Source organism: Haemaphysalis longicornis, unplaced genomic scaffold (genome assembly GCF_048455015.1).
Source record: "Haemaphysalis longicornis isolate Haplotype H1 unplaced genomic scaffold, Haemaphysalis longicornis Haplotype H1 scaffold_1, whole genome shotgun sequence".
In the NCBI taxonomy this organism is placed as follows: Eukaryota; Metazoa; Arthropoda; class Arachnida; order Ixodida; family Ixodidae; genus Haemaphysalis; species Haemaphysalis longicornis.
Window position 1 is genome coordinate 432,205,364 of NW_027526203.1, and position 20,681 is coordinate 432,226,044.

Consider the following 20,681-nt stretch of genomic DNA (forward strand, 5'->3'; position numbering starts at 1 on the left):
CTTCGTTGCGCTGCTGAGCACGAGGTCGCGGGTTCGATTCCCGGCCGCGGCGGCCGCTTTTCTGATGGAGGCGAAAAGCAAAAACGCCCGTGTGTACGAGATTTCGGCGCACGTTAAAGATCCCCAGGTGGTCAAAATTAATCCGGAGCCCTCCACTACGGCGCGCCTCATCGCCTGCGTTGCGTCGGCGCGTTAAACCCTACAATCAAATCAAAATCATTAAAACTTCGCCTTCGTGGTTTAACAAGAAAAAAGAAAACGTGGCGTTAAAGAGTCGTGGACGATGACAAGATAGCACGCATACAAGCGCCCGTATCTGCCGTGTCTTGCGTTCGTCGAAGTACGTTTTGTTTCTTCTTTTCGTCGGCTACAAATTTCGCGGCGGCGTATTACCCGCTCAGTCATACGTCCTTCGACTGCGGCATGCACGAGCAACGTCAGGTGCGATCACGTACTGCCTGCTGTTTCACCGAACACGGCTGCCGCAGAACAGGCAGGATTTCGGCTTCCTTGTAGCTCGTAAACATGTTAATGCATAGTGAAGAAAGCAAATCCCCAAAACCGCTTAAGAATCCAATTGTCATGCCAAGCCTAAGCCAAAAAGGGGGTCTTCCCATGAACCCCCACGACGACATGGCTTACCAGACGCAGTTTCCTCTCTAGTATATTTACTAAGAAACTCTATGCCTAGAGCATTGCTTAAAAAACTGGCCTCCTTTCTTTGCTGCAAATGACGTCGAAAGACGATAGGTTTGTGACGCCCCTGCCACATGGCTCTCAGCCCTGATGCTCTTCCGCTTCCCACTCGCACGTACCGCAAGAAGATTTTTCGTTGGGCTACTGGTTTAGAGTGGAGTTAGATCAGCACGGACTTCGTGCGTTAGCTAAAGTTTTAAATCGCGTTTATGAGCGTGGTTGGCGGGGTGAGGTGCATCCAGGTCGTTATGAGGATTATAGGGCTGATATTTGTTTTTGTGTGGGCTAGATAGATTGACAGAGGCTTTATTAGTCACTGTATGGTGGAGATGAATCAGCCACCTTGGTCCAGGCAGCCTCTGAGGGCTCTGATGATGTGTTCATTAGTTTGGTTAGAAGTTAGGGCATTGAGAACGTTTAGGCCTAGGTTAGATGTGTTGATGTTCGCTGCAAAAGGGAAAGTTTTGAGAAAAAAGACTAAAGTTATTACTTATGGACAGATTTTGATGATTAAGGTGTCGTTGTGTTAATACTTACATACGTACTGCTATTATATTTCAAAACCGCAGTTAGAGGGCGCACTTAGAACCCCTCAAGGTTGGTTTCCTAAGTTTTACGCTAACTAAAAAAAAATTAAACCCAGTTCCACCCAGTGTGAAATGAAATCTGTTGAGACAGCGATGTGGTGATCCTCATGTGTCGGCTCGAACGTGATTGATTTGATTAATTGTAGGGTTTAACGCGATACGCAACGCAGGCGATGAGGCGCGCCGTAGCGGAGGGCTCCGGATTAATTTTGAGCACCTGGGGACCTTCAACGTGCGCCGAAATCTTGTACACACGGGCGTTTTTGCTTTTCGCCTCCATCAGAAAAGCGGCCGCCGCGGCCGGGAATCGAACCCGCGACCTCATGCTCAGCAGCGCAACGCCTTAGCCACTGAGCCACCTCGGCGGGTGTCGGCTCGAACGTGAACGGGCGCTCACCCGAGAACGGCAGTGTCGTCGCTGCGCAAAATATAGGGTTGGCGCGAAGAAATCGGCAGCTGGACGTCAGCGTCGCGAGGGTCCTTCCGTCCAGAAACCCGGCCTTGCGATACCACTGTGGCCTCAATTGTGGGTCTAGGAACCGGCTCCTGCCCCTGCGTGACGCATGACCTACAGCAGACGGACGAAAAAGCTCGACCTATAACAGCTCCGCTGTTAAAACTAAAGTTCTGGTTAAATAGAAGGATGATGAGTTTTCTCGCGTGCTCGAAAGGAAATGATTGGCGTTAGGTTCATAAATCGCGCAGTGTGGGCGTTATGATTCGCACTTTCGTGTTGGCGCGCTTCATTTGTCCCCGACTGTCCCCCCCCCCCCCCCCATTGCAGGTTTCTTTACTATTTAAATATGTCTGCGCTTATTCAAGGGTGCGCGCGCATTCTCCAACTTTAACTAATAAAAAAAACAGGATTTACGAAGCGATTGGCCTTCACATCGACCAGAACCTCACTAATCACGATATCCGCCTTTTCCCGCAGTATTACTGATTACTGCCTTGGCCATCGCGACAGCGTACCTGAAGTACAAGCACGAGGTCAGAGTGTGGCTGTACGCTCGGGGCATCTGCCGCTCCCTGCAGTGCATCAAGGAGGACGACGTGGACGAGGAGAAGGACTTCGACGTGTTCCTATCTTTCAGCAACAAGGACAGCGACTGGGTCTACGCTGAGTTGCTTCCCAAGGTCGAACAGCACGGCTTCTCCGTGTGCACCTTCGACCGAAACTTCAAGGGTGGCTTCCTCATCCAGGACATCATCCAGGAGGCTGTCTCGTGCTCTAGGCGGACTCTTCTGGTCCTGACACAGTGAGTCTACCTGTTGCGGCAGGGCAATGGATGATGAATTCTGGTGTTGTACACGCGCGAAGAAGCTAGTTGGATGGATGAGAAAAACATTATTTCTCAGTTACACGATGTTAAGTGCCTGTAAAGAGCATTGACAGCTGCGATCACAGCAAAAATTAGAAATATTTGCAGCACGAAAAACACTTCGCGATTTGCTCGCCGTAGCATATATTTTTTCTGCGAAGCAGTATGTGTCAAACCGTCTCCCTCCCTGTTTTCATTCCGGTGAAGCCAATTTACTCGGCGCCGCTCCGGGGCTACCCCTCGCCACCGCCGATGCCTCTTTCACAAGTTGCGCTATCGGCGCTACCGTTATCATCTGATAAAGCTAGCTTCATTATCAGATGATTGCGGAGAACACACAGAAACGCGAATGGGCGTAAAAATGACCGAAGGCCACCGCCGTCGTGGCCGCCTCAAATTCCACTTCGCCGAGTAGGTGTGAATTGAAGAACCACTTGCCCGGCTGGAACGCCGGCGTGAGCCCATAATTCTTCAACTTAAAGGCTGTGCGAGCGATATTTTCGCCGGTGTGTTTCGCGCGCCTGAGTATGCGCTCATCACCGGTTGCCTGTTTTTGCGTGCACGAGTTGCGGGGGGTGGAGGGGAGAGAAGTGGGGCGTGCACGCACAGTTGGGCTTCATGCCGCCACCGATAATGCCCGTTGTGCTGCTTCGAGATTGAAACGTGAAAAGTCTCATGGCTCAATGCGTCCTGTCAGCTGTCCCCCTTAATCAAGCTGCTTCGTTCTGGGTTGGTGTGTTACACGGACAGTAAGATGCCTACGAAGGGGGAGGGAAACATACAGTTCACATGTTTGTCCGTTACAATAAAGCTCACGGCCTTCCTGCTTTAACTCGCTATCGGACGGACGCATGTTGTTCGCTTGGAGGAATAGCGGGAATCGAAGAAGCGTAGGCCCGAACAGAAGCGCGAATAGGCGCAAAAAAAAAAAAAAAGAAGGCCGCTGCCGCTGCCGTTACGTACTCTAGTTCGAGCTTGTAGAGTAGCTGCGAATCCCTCCCGTATGAACGGCAACTTGTCCGCTTGGAACGCCGACGTTGCTTTTAGAGCGACATTTTCAACGGTTTCTTTCACTTCTTAGCCAGGGCCCGTAACTGGTTGCCGGCTTGCACGGGTTGGGATGGGGGGAGGGGGGGGGGGGCGTGCACGAGAAGGTATAGATTTCATGCCCTTACTGATGACCTGTCTGTTGGGCTGGCGGGAGGTTTGAACATGGACGTCAAACGGCCCATGGAATGCGACTTCTCAGTGGTCGAGCGGATTGGGTTGGGGTGTTACACAAACAATAAGATGCCTACGACGCGGGAGTAAAACACACAGCTCCATGTTTGTATGCGATACTGAAGCTCGGGTCCTGCCAAGTTACAGTCAGATAATGGGCTGGGAAGTATGCTCAATCGCAAATTACGAACAAACGTGTTTTCTTTTGTGCACTCCGCGGACTGCGTCCAGCTTCGCAGGTCATCTTTTTTCATACATGGGGAAGGGAACTATTTTTTTTAGTCTCTGCTTTGCTCTTGTTGTGATTTTTTTCAAAGCGGCTATCGAATTCTTTCAATGTGAGAGTGTCACTAATCTGATTGAGCGATTTTCCGTGGGTCCTAGCCGTCCGCAACTTCCGTGGTTTTGAGCCGTGCTAATGGACCTCTCCCTGTATGTAAACACCGTGACGTCACGAAGCGCACGTGCGCGACGGGTGGCGCCTGCTGGCGGCCGCGAAGTGCGGTGGCGGTTGGCAGAACGCGCCTGCACCGACGGCCCGGCCTGGCCGCGCGGCGCCCGAAAGGAACGATGTGCCGTTGGTTCGGGCCGTCACTGGCCGCCTACATTGTAGGTGGGGGTCTAGCTATCCTAGCTGTGGCCGTCGCACCTCCATGTAGCTTTCCGCATCTACAACCTCCGCAACACTTTCGTTTACCCTCGGTCAACTGAAGGGCGACGCTTTCGGGTAATCAGTGCGCAAAAGAACAGCCTAAACGAGGCATTCTGAAGGTTGGTGCTGTTGCGACGCATTCCAAGAATGTTTTTTTAAGATTCTTTGTGTTCGGACACGCAAGGAAAGCTCATACATTGTTGCTTTCGAGGTCCGCTTAAGCTAAGCGCGGTGCCTCAGGCAGCGTATACGCTCCCTGTTCCTGGTCCCTTTGCGTCGCCCGGAGACAGTGGCGTACACACGATTTTATGTCGAGGAGGAAAAGGAAAGGCAAATAATGACAGAATTAAAAAGTATATTAAGCAGCAACGAAACAAAAAATATGAAGAGCAAAAGCCAAAATTATTCCAATAAAAATATCGCATGATGTCATTCTCTACGTGATTAACCGATTGTTTTGTCACCTTTTTCCCCAGTGAAATCGCGAAACGGTTCATCGTCATTGTGAGAGTAACATAGCAGCCACATATGGTTAGTGCGTATAGCTTGCGACAATGCACTGAAATAATTTTCGGTAGTCATTATTTCATGATAGTTAAAGTTAGTGTCCTTGTACGCCCGCTGCATACGCCAGCGTCGGGATGCCGCAACAAAAGAATACATTCACTGAGTCCGTTCGCTTAGGGCAAACACATTTTTCGAGTTTTTTCGAGTCGCGTGAGCGGCCCATCTAGCACCGAAGGCACGATGCTACATGTGAGCACGGCAAGCATCTCTGTTTTGCTGCATCCTCAATCAAGGTAAAAATTTATTGCACTTACAAGCAATGAATTCCGTTCGTCTTGAACAGATCCCCCCATAAGACCAAACTTGTCGTTGTCGATCTGGCGGCAGGCGGCTATCGCGGATCCCTCGTCGAAACATTTATTTCGCGTCGCCTAAGAAGGTTAGGCATTCATTGTGTTTTTAATACACTACTCTACCTCCTCAAAACATGACAATATTTCGCAGCAAGAAAATTTCCCTCTGCCCCCCACCCCTGGCGCTATTTTACTTGACCAAATTTCTGCTGGTGCTGCATGATAGCAGGTGGTTGATAAACAGCATCATTTCATGGCCGGAATCAGCGCGGACTGCCAATGTTGATGGTATGGCTGTGCTTTGGAGAACAGCAGAAGTTCGAGAATGGGAAATGTTGCTATGAGTAAGAGCAGACCATGTCACTGCTTTGGCTGCCAGCCTCTTCGGCACATTGCGCGCAATCACAATACACGCCGAATTTACCTCTTTGGGGACTCCGAAAAGTCTGATGCCACTGATTATGCTCGCAAGATTTGCGTAGCCGAGAGTACAGCAGCCCACCGGCATCAAAAAAGCCAACACATAAACAAAAAAACTCCCACCTCCCCTCGCGAGAACCCCTGTGTAGATGCGACGCATAGGCGGAGCGGCGAAGGGACCGCGTTTTATAGCGCGAATAACGTTGAGGGGACTGCGTAAGCCGGTCCCAGTCGATGACGACGTTGGCGTACTTGTAAAGCGGCGTGGACTCTAGGTGTTTGAGCCAAGCGTGGATGTTGCTTCGCCGGAGAACGGCACACCGGTTATATGCGCAGCGCGCCCGAAGGAGAGGAAACCGCGGGAGAGTACTGCACATGCGTAGGCCACAGCGCGTCTGCCGCGGCTATGACGCAACGTGCCGCGGCTATGACGCAACACAATCCAACACAATCCACTTTAATCCAATCCAATCCAATCCAATCCAGATCCAATCCAAGCCAAGCCAAGCCAAGCCAAGCCTAGCCAAGCCAAGCCAAGCCAATCCAATCCAATCGAATCCAATCCAATCCAAGCCAATGCCCCTCGCGAGAGAGTGTTCGCTATCGGAGAGGAGAGGGGGTGAGTGGCGGAGAGTGCAGCTGGCGGGGCGAGGAGAATGGGGGAGGGGTGGACAACGCCGACGACAACGACGACGACGCCTTAGGGACAAGGCAAGTGAATCAGATGCTCTGCATCTAAAACTCCACTTTAGCGCGCGTCTAATGCAGCCTCACTGCATACGCCCCGCGCGCCGGTCCGAATGTTTTGCCAACCACCCTCGCGGCCACACCCAGCACGTGCGCTTTCCGTGACGTCCCGGCCGCCGCGTGACGTACCCCGGGAGAGGTCCATTAAACGCGCTTCATATTATAATATAAAATGGCATATGTTGCACCTGAAAAACTTCTTCCCAGCAATGCACTTGTGTGTAGAAGTGAAGCCGAGTTTAAGAAGATTGGTGTGAGCCTCGTCCTTGTACGCTGGCTTTCCCACATTGTGTGTTGCACAGTGAAGCCATAGCGAAAATGTTCGTGCATGCACTCCGCACAGATGGTTAACCTGCGTAGCTGTAACGGGCTGTAGCGACGGCACGGCGTAGGCCAGCTCGTTCCCGTTCGTGCTCGTGGCGTCGCTGGTCATATGCCTGCTTCTCGAGAGTACTTATGACGCGTGGCCTATCCATTTCGTAGTAACGTGCGGCCGGTGCTTGCCATTGCCACGTTGACGCTGCTCAGCCCTCACCACCACCGTCCCTTTCCGCCGCTGTCGCTTGAGCTGCGCTTTGCGCGGTAGCTCGCTGCGCGCGAGCTGCGAGAGAGACTCCCTTTCGTTCCCTCCGATTCGCCTTCGGTAGATATGGGAGTGTAGCTACGTCACATAAAAACCCAGTCAATCTCTCTCCCTTTACTTCTCACTCCTCTCCAACCTGGTTTTTTTGCGCATGCACATGGGGTTGCGCCGGAGGAGTTTTCTGCGTAGTCGGCCGGTACCGCTGTATTTCCGCTCGCCTAGCCGTTAAAGCTGCGCTTTAAAAATAGGCTGCAATTGGCACGAACGTGGCGGAAGGAAGCCATCGACGACGACCTCGACGCGACTCGGGAACGTCGCGCGATGTCCTGCAACGCATGTCGCGCGATGAGGAGGTGTTCACACTTGCGACGGGCGATAATGCGACTGCGTTTAGCGGAGTTGTTCTCCGTCTTGTACGACTTCCTTCGTGCTTCCAATATTGGAACTCAAATAACAGACAGAAATCACTCTGAAACGCATGCTACGAACCTGCGAAGTGCCGTAGGCATTGCGCTTGCGGGAGGAGCCGAAAATAACGACACCAAGCAAACTCTTTTCAACATATTATTGCAGGCATAAACACACGATTGCTTTCACGCCACAACACTCGCGTCGCGTGCCGCAAACGTTGCTTCTCTTCATAAACGCAACTGTTCTGGCGCATTTGAACTTCACGGTGTTTACTACGCGCCGATATAGGTACGAAAAGGGTGCAAATCAGCATAACGTCCTGCTATCCATCTCGTTATCTACGAAGATTACTTGCTTTTACTATTCAAACAAATTCCTGCGCACTTAGGAGTCCCACGCTGTTTGTTGATTCGTGCATGCGCACGCTTAACCCGCTGACCGAAGAACCGAAGTGCACGGTGAGCGCATGTGGCTTGCCGGCGGTGGCTCGTCGCCATTTGCAATGCCGGAATTAAACAAACGTTTGGTTTCCGGCTACATCAGCGGACCCTGCGGCCCTGATTGGCGATTCGGTTATGCGATGCCGTTGCGCGACGAGGAAATTCGGTCCGAGCAACGTTTATAGAACTTTGATTGATTGATTATGAGGTTTAACGCGCCCACGCTACGCAGGCGATGAGGCGTGCCGTAGTGGAGGGCTCCAGATTAATTTGGGCCACCTGGGGATCTTTAACGTGCGCCGAAATCCCGACTCCTTCAGAATCGAGCCGGGAATCGAGCCCGCGTCCTTGGGCTCAGCAGCACAACGCCTTAGCCACCGAGCCACCGCGACGGGTCTTTTGTAGAACTTCTAATAACGTTGGGTCCGTGAGCGATCGGCTGCGCCGTCGCAAAGCGACCACAAGCGACGACCGGCTCGTCGCTTTTCGACGTCGCAAACGCCGCGCGACCTTTGCGATTTAAGCGCGATGCCCGTAGGGACCCCGAATACCACAATGCGGAAAACGCAAAACGCCGGCGTGGCTACGATTCCACCGAACGCTTCCACGGCGCGGCGGCGCGGTTTGAGCGCGAGTTTGTGACCAATCAATGCGGCGTCGCTTGTGCAGCGTATAATCGTTTTTGGATACCCGGGGACCTCAGTCCTGTTACCACGATAACCCACTAACAGTTACGCTGGTCATAGAGAAGCCTGGTCTCCTGCACAGAATGGAATGACACTTTTTTAAAGTTTTGCTATAATGTATATAGACTCACGGCTCGCATAGGAGGCTGAAATCGTCAAAATCATGTGGAACGCGTTTTCTTTACGTTTCCTTTCTACATGCCTTGTATCTCGCCCTATATCCCGCCACGTGCCAATGCTGCCCCCAACCAGGCACCCTATACCACCCCCAACTCTCACCCTAACGCCAACCGTATACCTGTGAGCAGTGGGTGGAGCGGCTGACCTCTCAGACCAGCTCCGACTGGGGGATCGACACGGAGGACAAGATGATCCAAGGCATCCCGGACTCAGGACGCCTCCCACCGGGACCACCTCGACTCCGACCAATAAAGTTAATTCATCATCATCATTTCACTCTTTTCTCTCGACTATGTTCTTTCCCCTTACCCACATATTGAACGCTAAAAGTATCCGCCTTGCAACTTTCTTTTCCTTTTAACAACAGTGCTCTTTCTCTCTTCCTCTCTCTCTTCCACGTTGCTTGAAGCCCCATTCAGGCGAGTCCCTACGGGGGAGAAAGAAAGATTGCACAGCGCGAGCGCCGATTGGAGAACCAATGGTAGTACAGCAAAGAGAGAGAGCGTGCGGTGTCAGCACGCGCCGCGCCTGCTGAGTAGATACCGCGGTGGGGCTCAGTGGCCAAGGCGTTGCGCTGATTAGCACGAGGTCGCGGGTTCAGAGGGTCAAAATTAATATGGAGCCCTCCACCACGGCGCGCTTCATCGCCTGCGTTGCGTCGGCGCGTTAAAGCCCACAATCAATCAATTGATACTGCGGCGGAACTCCGGCCAGTTGCTTGGAGCGCGGGTGTTTGTTTCCGTTTCTGTGCACGTGCGCTGCCTCCGTGATCAGTAACGGGGTGGCGACGGCGCTGATCGCTTAGGTCGAGGTATGTGCGTGCGTGCGTGCGCGCGTGCGTGTCGCACACGTCGCGTGGCGTTACGAACGTTAGTCTTCGTTTCGGCGCTTCGAGCAAAGACGCAAAAGTGTGCTTATGCACCTCCGTGCCTGAGCTGTATCGGCCTCGACTTTTCCCTCATGGCTCATCTAGCGCTGTCATGCTCATAATATTTGAGTAAGTGTAATGTACCCGTTGTGTAGAGCTATGGCTATGGTATTTGGCTATGGTATTCGTGCCGCAGTAATTTCAGAAATGCACGCGATTATTCACCATGTTCTAAAGCGTTTTGGATGATTAAAAAGTTAAACTGCTTCGCCTTAACGTTACATTAAAATTTTCTTAGTAACGCCAGGTTTTCTTTGTATGTATCATCCTTTCCCTTCGAACGCATATGTGTTATCTGCGCTGTCATTGCTTTCATCAAGATGATAGATAACTGGATCGTAGCAAAACAAAATCGGAAGAAAAATTTTCTGTGCGCGATTTGTTTGTGAATTCTCTCGCTGTTGCAGTGCATTAACGCCCTGTGTGGACAACATCTTTTATGTCTCGTCGCATAGGGGCCATACAATACGCTATGTAATTGCTAAAATTGCTTTTAAACCCGCCGCGGTGGCTCAGTGGCTAAGGCGTTGCGCTGCGGAGCACGAGGTCGCGGGTTCGATTCCCGGCCGCGGCGGCCGCTTTTCTGATGGAGGCGAAAAGCAAAAACGCTCGTGTGTACGAGATTTCGTCGCACGTTAAAGATCCCCAGGTGGTCAAAATTAATCCGGAGCCCTCCACTACGGCGCGCCTCATCGCCTGCGTTGCGTCGGCGCGTTAAACCCTACAATCAATCAAATCAATCAAAAATTGCTTTTAAAGGTTGTCGGGCCAGGAATAGCGTCTTTTGAATGTTATTTTTATCCTCTTCAGGAACTTCTTGGAGAGTGAATGGTGCCGTTGGGAGTTCCGCGTGGCGCAGCACCATGCCTTGGAGGACAACATTAACCGCCTGATCGTCGTGGTTGTGGGTGAGCTTAGTGTGGAAGGCGTAGACGAAGAGCTGCAGCAGTACATGCAAACTACAAACTATCTTTCGTGGAGCGAGACCCACTTCTGGGACAAGCTACTCTACTCATTGCCGAAGAGATACGCCCGTACGAGGGTCATCCCCAACGTGTATAATATGACGGCTGTGACTCCATGCACTGAACACTAACCTCTTGACCATTGAGGTTGTAGGGAAGTTACGCCTGACAGGCGTCGACGACGACAGTACAAACTACCCGCGCGGGATTGAGGGCCACTTCTGGGACAAGGTGCTCTACTCACTGCAAGAGAAGAGGCGCCCTGACCGGTGCCGTACTAAGCGTGTGCACCCTCACCACCTCGGTTCTGTGCACTGGACATCAGCCACCTGATCACTATCCTTGTAGGCGACGACTGTGCTGCAAGGAGCTGCAGACGTAGACTTCAACACCCGTGCTGGGGTGACCCACTTCTGGGACAAGCTGGTCTGCTTACTGCAAAAAAGAGACACTTGTACCACGGTCACCTGAACGTTTAGACACTCACGAGTCACGACCGGTGTTCAATACAATGAACAACATACATTACATGACTTTCGTGGGTGAAGTGAGTTTTGTGCAGATGGCGTCGACAAAAAGGTGCAGGGTACAGAATCCATGTTTTGGAGTGACAATCACTTCAGGGACAACACGCTAACTCAACGCCAATGACGCAGGTATCACGGCTATCCATTCCCAACGTGTTCACCATCAAGGCCATGACTTCCGTTGCACGCTAAGGGGAAAACCATTGCCTCTGAGTGCATTGTCGTGTAAAACGTTGTTAATTTACAGTCGCCCGCTGAGTAGTCAGATGCACTGTTACCGCGAGAAAGCACGTGTGTCGGAAGTATAATTTTGCTGGTTTTCAGCACGTGTTAGTAGCCAACGCAACTTTTGTCCCTAGACCAGGGCAGAAATAGACCTTGCCTGAAGCTTATTTTGGGAAATTTGTGCAGCTTCCGCAATTAGTTAATATTTTAATTCATCATAACTTCATAAAACGCAGAAGGTATCCCTCAAGTTGAATTTCTGCTATTTATTTTGCGCATTCATCAATTGTTCATCGGTTTTCATGTCACCATTTTAGATGCAAAGCATCTCTTGCTCTCGGCTCCGTCGTCCGTCGTCCATCCATCCGCCGGCCCAGGAAGACACCGGCAACACTGCCGCTCCAGGAGCCCTTTAAGGGGAAGCGTGCTCGTCTCGTGCCGGCCCAGGAAGACACCGGCAACACTGTCGCTCCAGCATCTCATGGTCGGGGCTATGATGTTCCTCCCTTGTTGTGGCGCCGTCCACACCCCCACTGCGCATGCTCGGCTCATCTCGGGCCGGCCGGGTAAGACACCACCGGGCGTTCAGCAAGCCGAGCATGCGCAGTGGGGGTGTGGACAGCGCAACAACGACAAGGGAGGGACATAGCCCCGTCGCATCTACTAAAATTACACCATCTTCCCGTAGGGGAACCCTGAGTAGTATACGAAAACAGTCATGGGCTCAACGACGAACTGAAAACTAATGGGCACTTCAATCGACCCCATGGCTACTTTGCATACTAGTCAGGGTTCCCCTACGGGAAGATAGTGTAATTTTTTCTTTGTTCGTAGTGATTGAGCATCATTGTTTTCACGAACTTATTAACACCATGTAGATTCCGCTTCAAGCTGGAATTTGCTACTGGAATCCGTTCATTTGCAACGTCCTCGTCCCTGGTCACAGTCTACAGAAGCGGCAGCTGCCAATGCGAGAGAGTTTCGCTGAAGCTTCTTGTGAGAGAAGCTGTGGGATAGAAAGCGGGAGGAAATTATGTTTAAAAAAATAAACAGAGGAACGTGTCATCACCCGTGGATGGTCTCTTACTTATGGACATAACGGGAGAGCAACCGGCAAAACTGAGCTGGCTTCGGTGTCATCCTTCGGAATTCTATGGCGAAATTTTATTGCAAGTTCGCCGAAAAGTTTCGTTAAAGAAGCAACACAAGCAAGGATGGGGCACGGCTAGAAGTGTGGAGCTAAATCATGCACAGAATAAACTACGAAGGTATGGATGTCTAAAAATATAAGGATGACGTAAAATATCAATTCAGGTCTCTGGAAAAAAAAATTCTTGCTGCGCATAATTTTGCTCAATATGATTGCAAGCTTAAAGGTAGATAAAATAACAGATAGGGACACGGAGTTGGTAGCAATTTCGCGCTGATTGTGGACCTGTCGATCATTCGCATGATCTATAAGTCTGCGGAGTATAGTCTGCAGAGCCTATAAGTCTGCAGAGAAGGGCCATAAAAGAAGGGGGACGGGGAGACGAAGGCAAAGTTTGTAGCTGGATCTTGATGTGGGATTACTACGGACGGCTAATTTTAAAAAAGGCTGATCTCAAGTTCAGACTCCTACTCCGTTCCTGCTCTTGAGATTTAAAACGACATTGGAGGGGTGCAGGGTGCAGATGGACATGCACGACATACGCACACAATTCCCTCTCGATTTCTTCTCTGCAGAGTTCCTGTAAAGCTGCAAGGGTGCCTAGTTGGGTGTATGTCACATTTTTTTAAACAACGATTTGTGGGAGTACATCTCCCCTTTGGTCCTGATGGAAGAACAATTGTTATAGTGCGTGACAGTGGTTTTCGTGCTTCCGTAGTTCTCCCAGAATTCAATCTATACTAAACGTTCTTACACTCCAATCCACACAAAAAGGATATGAAACTGGTGTCATTGAATCAAGCGTTGCAAGTTGATTGCACCCATTTTCTTGTAGTGCCAACACCCTACCACCCTGCAGGGCGGAGAAAGAGGTGGTAACGCATTTAGCACCTTCCGTTTTTTTGCAGTGCGTTGAAGAGTGTGGAATCGATGTTTAGTAGTTACTATTAAGGGCATGACTTATTAAGCATTAAAATCAAAGTTATCAGAAGTTATCAAATGGCGATTTTCTATCAAACATGTCTTGTAAGTCTGCATACTGACTTACATGCATTGCGATTACCTAGCAGTGAAATAATTCCTGAAATGTTTGAATTTTGCAACGAGCTCACCGACCTTGGCAGATGATTTTCTTTCGCTGGACATAAATAAAAAGAGAGCAGACGCGTGTATGCTCGACAACATAAGTATACACCAAATCTGCTTTTATCTTGTTCAATTTGATGACTTTTCTTATATGTGGAGGAGTAGTGACTCTGGTGCGTGTTGAATGTATGTGTACACCGGTGTACGAACGTGTGCTATCGGGCACACATAATTAAGGGTGTGTGAGGAAAATGCTGAAATGTTTCCCAAAACACCCTGCAGCACCATTCTAAACGCCTTGAAAGGGCACTCTTCACGGGACAATCCGCTTTTGAACTCTTATTAGTCGGTAAGGGGGAAAATTTTTTTTTGGTGTGTACACATAATATTGGTTGTCTTTCAAGCAGGGTGCACCAAAAGTACGGTCGTCCACACGCTTAGCTGGAACATCAGATTCGACTTTAGCAGAATACTGCTCAAACGAACGTGGTGGACTTAAGCGGCCCCCTTAAACTTCGGAGAAATACACCAGTTGTGACTAAATTACCTCACGCCAAGCCACGAGGATACGATACGTGGGCAAAGCGCTGCTCCAGCTAAAACTGGGGTCGACTGTAGGACTACGTTGATGTATACAGGTAAGATATTTTTATCGTGTATTGTTCTTGCTAGCTCTCCAAGATTTTGGGATTAGGAAATGTGAAACCCTAAAATGGGGAGCCTGGACAGCAGGTTAGTTGCAGATGCGGTGGAGTACTCGCCGCTGATTGGCTGACACAGGAGGTTAACACTGGGAGATGAGGAAGTTTACAAATGTCAAGTAGAAAAAAAAAGTAAGATAAAAAAAATACGCCAGGTTGATCATACCGATGGCTAAGAGTGAACGTTTCACGTACGCGCAACAGAATTCTCTATGAATTTGCTATAGGCTTTTACAGTGCTACTTCTCAAACATATATAATTGGCTAATGACACAGCTCGGCACAGTTGTTTTACCTTCTGCTGCGAACGCATTGTGGGCTGGGCTGGCCGTTGCGTAAAGAGGCGGGCCGCCCGCGCCCACAAATTCTGCACGGCGACTGTGGTCGACGGGCCAGGGCCGCGGAGTAAGGTAACGAAGACGCAGTGCTGGCGTTCGAGCCTCGGGCGCCAACTTCGTTCTCTTCTTTCTCTGCCCCACACAAGATCATAGCGATGACGATGGTGCTGTTGTGGATGCTGCTACAGTATCAAATGTTTTTCGTATTTGCGAATCACTGTCTGCAATGGCAGATGAGGTTACAATATCGTGCGGCTTCCGAAGCAAGTGTGATGGTCGTGTGTGTGCCCGGACTACTCCGAACCAGATGTAAGAACTTTGGCCGCAGGAAGTTTTCCCGTGGGAACGCGCGGCCGCTTCGCTAAGGACACATGGTTCCTTTTTGCCACGGCGCGAGCCAGGCTTCCCTCCGCTCGACGCGTCCCTGGCGGGTGAGCCGACAGCCGCGTCGTCCACCGCCTCTTGAAGCCGGCCCTTCTCCCCCTTTTCCCCGCCGCTGCTCGGACGTAGGAGGAGGAGGAGTTGTTGTTGTTTGTTGTTGTAGTCCTTTATTAGGCGAGGGAAGGCCATGCGGCCAAAATAGCGGTAGGGGAAGGAGGGGAAGGGAGGAGTAGCCCAGTTAAAAAGACGATGCGTCCATGAAGATGGCACAGGGTTCCCTTCAGACCGCGGAGGTCAGGCTAAGGTGTAGATCTACCATTAGGGGATTTTCACGACCGGAGTAGGCCCGATTCTACACTAATCTTGAAAGACCACTCTCTACGCCGAACAGCCCAAGGGCTCTGATAAAATTCGGATCTTCAAATGGAGGATCATCTTCTGATGCATCGGGAGGCATAGCGTTGGTGAGGATAGGCCGGTACAGCAAAAACGCGGAGCAGCACCAGATTAGGTGGTCAAGGGTGGCGAATACGGTCATTCGGCAGTGGGAACAGTAAGGAGGTGGAGACCCCGTTGGGTAAATCCATTTTCTTGTGATGTGGGGTGTGAGAGCTGCGTTGGCCCTAGCTTTGTTGACGAATACTTCCGCAGAGCGAGGCATCGGGGGAGCCAGAGCAAGGTAGCCAGGAGGGGTAACGGAAGAAAGACGGCACTTCCGTGCCTGGCGTGCGTGATCAAGTTGAAGGCGAGGGCAGGGGGAGGAGGGCGACGCGTTGTCAACCAGGGGAGGTGTACTATCAAGGCGCTCCCGTGCTGCATCGTGTGCAGCCTGGTTGCCCCCATCCGGATCTGTGTGACCCGGAACCCATACCAAACGGGTAGTGATCCCATTACGCGCCAGAATGGCGGTCATATGTTGGATTCGGTGCACTGTTGGATGATCGGTGAAGGGTTTGCGCATCCCTTGGAGGGCTTGGTGGGAGTCTGTGAGAATGCGGATGCGTGGAGGTGGCGGGTTTGCAATGTTGAAGGCCAAATGATCCAGTGCGCTAAGGATGCTCTGGAGTTCCGCTTCCAGGGGGACGAGTTACAAGCGTGACGTGTGAGGGAGCCGTCCAGGTCCGGTCGAGCTGGGCAGCGCCAGGCCAGACCCATATGGGAAGGGGAGAGGCTAGCATCCGTGAAAATATCGACCTCGTCCGGCAATTTCGCTGCGAGGACGCGCTGAAGGGCCCTTTCACGAGCAGTACGACGGGAGCGCGGAATTACGGTTCGTTGGTGGGCAACTGTAACAGGCGGGCTTACCCAAGAGGGAGGGGGTGGTGAGGCCGATGGAAGTACTGGAGGTACACGTTCGTCCCACGCACAGAGTGTAGTCCCCTGTTGTGTTAGTGTCCGCCGAAACCGATGTTGCACGGCTTCCGCAAGGAGCTCTTCCATCGGAGGGACAGGGGCAGCTCGTTCAAGAGCGTCAATGCGAGTATGCCTCGGAAGTCCGGTGATCGTACGAAGCATGGCCCGGTAAAGCACCGCTTAGTGCTTCTTGTGAGCCGAAGAGAGGTCATAAGCCGGGGCGCCATAAGTCATACGACCGACGGCTACTGCCCTTGAGAGTGTGAGACACGCCGATTGGTTGGCGCCACCAAATTTGTTGGAAAGGCGAGAGATTAGGCGCAGCATCGGTTTCCAATTTTTGCGCAGCTGCGTTATCAATTGCCGAGCACTGTTGTGGCGAGCGAGGGAAACACCTAGAAGACGGATATGGCCCCAGTGTGAGGCAATGGGTGTGTCGCCGATGTAGATAGTATGATGCATGTTGGCGGTCGGTCGGTGCTGACCGTGGACTAGGAGAAATTCTGTCTTCTCTGGTGCCAGCTCAAGGCCGAGGGTTGCGAGAGTGGTTGAGAGGCTGTTTACCGCCGCCTGAAATTCTGCAGCCATGTCTTCAGTTCATTTGTAGTCGGCGGCTTCAAGCCACACTGTTAGATCGTCAGCGTAGATAGCAAAACGAGCCGCAGTGTCCCGTTCCAGGTTGCGGGCTACGCGTGCCATGGCCAAATTAAAAAGAACGGGTCCAAGGACAGAACCCTGGGGAACACCCCTGTCTAGATAAAATGTTCTTGGGTTCCATCCTGGATGCGTGCTGTTGAGCCGAATTGGACCATTTTCAAGAAAATTCCGTATCCAGTTTTGGGCCCTTTGGCTGGGGAAGGCCATAGCGAGCTGTTACGAATCGGCCAGCGCCACCGTACTTTCCCGCATCACTCCTCGGCTGTGCAGTGAAGCCACTGAGTGCGCCTTTCTGCCGTCAGGCGCCACCATGTCGGTGACAAGTTTCGACAAGCCGAGTCAGACGCTTCGCTTTCGGCGCATTTCAAAACTTCGGCGGCTGCCGGCGAGGCTCGTCTCAACGCTCTTCAAGGACACAGAGGCCCCGCGAACTCAGCGGAGTCCTCCTCTCTCCCCTCTCCCGGACTCAACGTGCGCCGAGGCTATGAACGGCTTACGAACTCTGGAAGGAGCGTTGTGTGTGCCTGTGACGTTCGTGGCGTGTTGCAGCTTGTTGCGTTTTGACCGTTACCGCTTTTGGGTATAAATAGACCCCTGCAAGCGTTGTAAACCATTCCTGTTAGAGCAGCGAATCGATGCTGTCGCTCTGCTCGAGTCCTGTATTGTAACCTCGCCCGTCGGGGCATTGTTCGTTGGCTTCGGCTCACCTCTCGCTATGAAGTAAACAGTTACGTTAGCCTACGGCTTCTGGACTTCTTCACGGCTGCAACAGCGGCTGACCGCTCGCATCATACACGCTACCACTCGTATGTCGGAAGCCACGGAGCTCGGATCGGGTGCCCCCACTCGGTCGCAACAGAGCTCTTCGAGGATCGCCGATTGGCTAACGTTGTCGAATGCTTTTCGCACGTCAAAAGTGAGGACGTAATCCGGATTGCCAGCCCGTGATGTGCGATTGAGAACACGTCGGAGCAGCCAAAGGCAGTCGTGCCTTCTTAGGTGAGGACGGAATCCAGTTTGGGACGGGTGAAACCACGGACGCACGTATTCCAAATAATACTGAAGGCGGTTATTGATTAGGCGCTCAATAAGTTTGCAAATGGTGGGCGTGAGTGAAATTGGCCGAAGGTTGGTCAGGACAGAGGAGTCTTTGTTTGGCTTGGGTATTGGATGAACTAGTGTCAGTTTGAGGTCACTGGGAACGTCGCCAGAGGCCCAGTAAGTATTAATTATATGCAGCAGTATTAAGTGTGCCGACTCATACAAGTTACGCAGGTGCTGCCATGCCACACCATCATGACCAGGTGTAGAATGTGGTTTGCCCTGGTGAAGAGCCGCTTTAAACTCCCCCATGGTGAATGGGGCGTCGAGATCTCTATCCACGTCTGGAACCATTATGGCCAGCAGCGGGGGGTGGGGACTGAGAGAGGCGTGAGGGAAAAACGCCGTAATAAGGCGGCGCTCAACGTCCTCTGGCGTGTCTCGGAGAGTGAGCGAAGCAAACAACGTGGATTTTTGCTTGCGCTTGCCCGACAAGCTCCGAAATGTGCTCCATAGTTTGGAAAGCCCTCGTTCTTTACCAAGCGTCTCACAAAGGCTATGCCAATGCTCGTTGGAAAGGGATCGTTGGTATTCCCGGATGATTTGATATTGGCAACGAATCCGGATCAGGTCTTGCTGACGTTTTCCGTTGGTGAGGTAACGAGTGGTGAGAGATTGCACGCGCTTCCAGAGGTTAGTGAGATGTGCGTCCAGGGCAGATGTCGAAGAGTCGCAAATGATTTTCTCTGTAGCCTGCAATTTCGCACACTGTATAGCCGCAATGAATTGCGACATGGTATACAGTATTTTCAGGGATATCAACGTTGCTTCGAAAGGCTGTCCAGTTGATGTGCGAAAGGCACTGACGAGCGCGAAAGCGCTTTCCTCGAAGAGTAATGAGGATCGGGTAATGATCGCTTCCCCAAGTGGTGGTATAGGTGCTCCACTCACGAATCACCCCAGTAGTAGAAATGGTGAGGTCAGGTGAACTGTTATTTTGCTTGGGATGAAGACCCACCCTCGTGGGTAACGTAGGGTCATTGAGAAGGGAGAGGCCACAGTCGTCAATGGCCGCCTCTAGCAGGAGCCTCGGCTATCGGTAGAGGCATATCCCCATGTGGTACTTTTCGCATTAAAGTCACCGCCGATGATAATGGGAGTGCGGGGTCCTGCGAAATGAGGTGGTGTAGCCAATTATAGTTGATGGATTTTTGCGAGCCGGTGACTGGACGGTAGTACACGGATGCTGCAATTATTGGTTTCCCGTCAGGTAGGCGAACCTGCACGATAACCACCTCGTGATCCTTAGAGCATTGGCCTGGGACGGTCAGCTTTCAGCAACCTATGTCCGATCGTACCAAAACAGCTGCTTGTTCGACCACTAGAGGCTGGGCGAGTGGTGTGGTCTTGCCACGGTGAGTTATTGATGGTTCTGAATAACTGGTGTATCCTCTGAGTTTGGGCATGCATCTGGTTTCTTGAAGGAGAATAAGAACAGGAAGAATTTGTGATACTCGACTGGACAGAATAGAAGCCGATTGTTTGAAACTACGGCAGTTCCACTGTAAAACGCAAAGAGACCGCTTCATTGTCCAAGGGTAGCACAGAGGGTTATCTTTCTAGGCGGTTCATCGCCTTCATTTGGTCGACCGGGTAGGGTTTGGAGGTAATACATCATGGCCGTAGTTTGTTCAGCATATTTTTCTGTGAAGGTGCGAAGCTTGTCCATGTCAGCCATTCGAGCGCGCCGTTCTTGCTGGATGTGAGCGAGAATAAATTTTAGAATCTCCATAATATCGTTCGTGTTGGTCGCTTTTTGCGAGGTGGGGGGACTTTGTCGTTGCTTGGGCGTGGAGTGAAGGGGATTGCGGAGGGCCGACTTTGCAGGTGCAATAATGGAAGTAGAGGGGGAATCAGCCTTTTTGGGGGGCGTGATTGAGGTCGAGGAAGCTGCATGGGTGGGCGTGGTATGAGACCCCAGCTTGGATGCTGCAAGTTCAGCCCTGAGCTGCGCGTTTTCCTCACGAAGCTGGTGGAGTTCAGTTCGGAGGCTGGCAAGTTCGGACAATACTGTCTGCAGAATGGGGTCGCTTGTCTCGGGACGTGGAGGCGGAGGGTCAACTGTAGCTGCAGCAGGTGACGACACTGCGCCGACGGCATTGGTACTTGGGTTGCCATGAGTACGAGCACGATCAGCACAGGACACGCCGTCTTGCACTTTTGAATTGGTGTGAAAGGAGGAGGCAGTGCGGGCCGGACACGTGGGGTCCACTGCCAGATGCCCATCCTTTTTACATGCCACGCAATAAAGTGTGCGCTCGCAGGGTTCAGCTTCGGCATGTACGCGCCCACATTTACGACACACAGACTGATGCGGGCAGTACTTCACCATGTGCCCGATGTTGTGGCATGCGAAGCAAACTATTCGCTTGGGCTCATAAGGAGATACTTTAACTATAGCCATATAGTATTTGACGACGTGCGGAATCGTTGGAGAGGCAAAGGTTAGAACAGCTCGATTCGT

The 20,681-nt window shown here is 51.6% G+C and overlaps 1 protein-coding gene across 1 annotated transcript in view; it reads left to right on the forward strand.

The window, feature by feature from the left end:
* LOC144155743 (toll-like receptor 2 type-1) overlaps nucleotides 1–13,819 on the forward strand; it is a 32,874-nt gene extending 19,055 nt beyond the window's left edge. Inside the window, exons 6-7 of the mRNA XM_077687358.1 lie at nucleotides 2,218–2,542; nucleotides 10,544–13,819. Of these exons, the coding sequence (XP_077543484.1) occupies nucleotides 2,218–2,542; nucleotides 10,544–10,829 (611 nt within the window). The 3' untranslated portion in view covers nucleotides 10,830–13,819. The remainder of the gene's footprint in view (nucleotides 1–2,217; nucleotides 2,543–10,543) is intronic.
* Nucleotides 13,820–20,681: the final 6,862 nt, after the last annotated feature.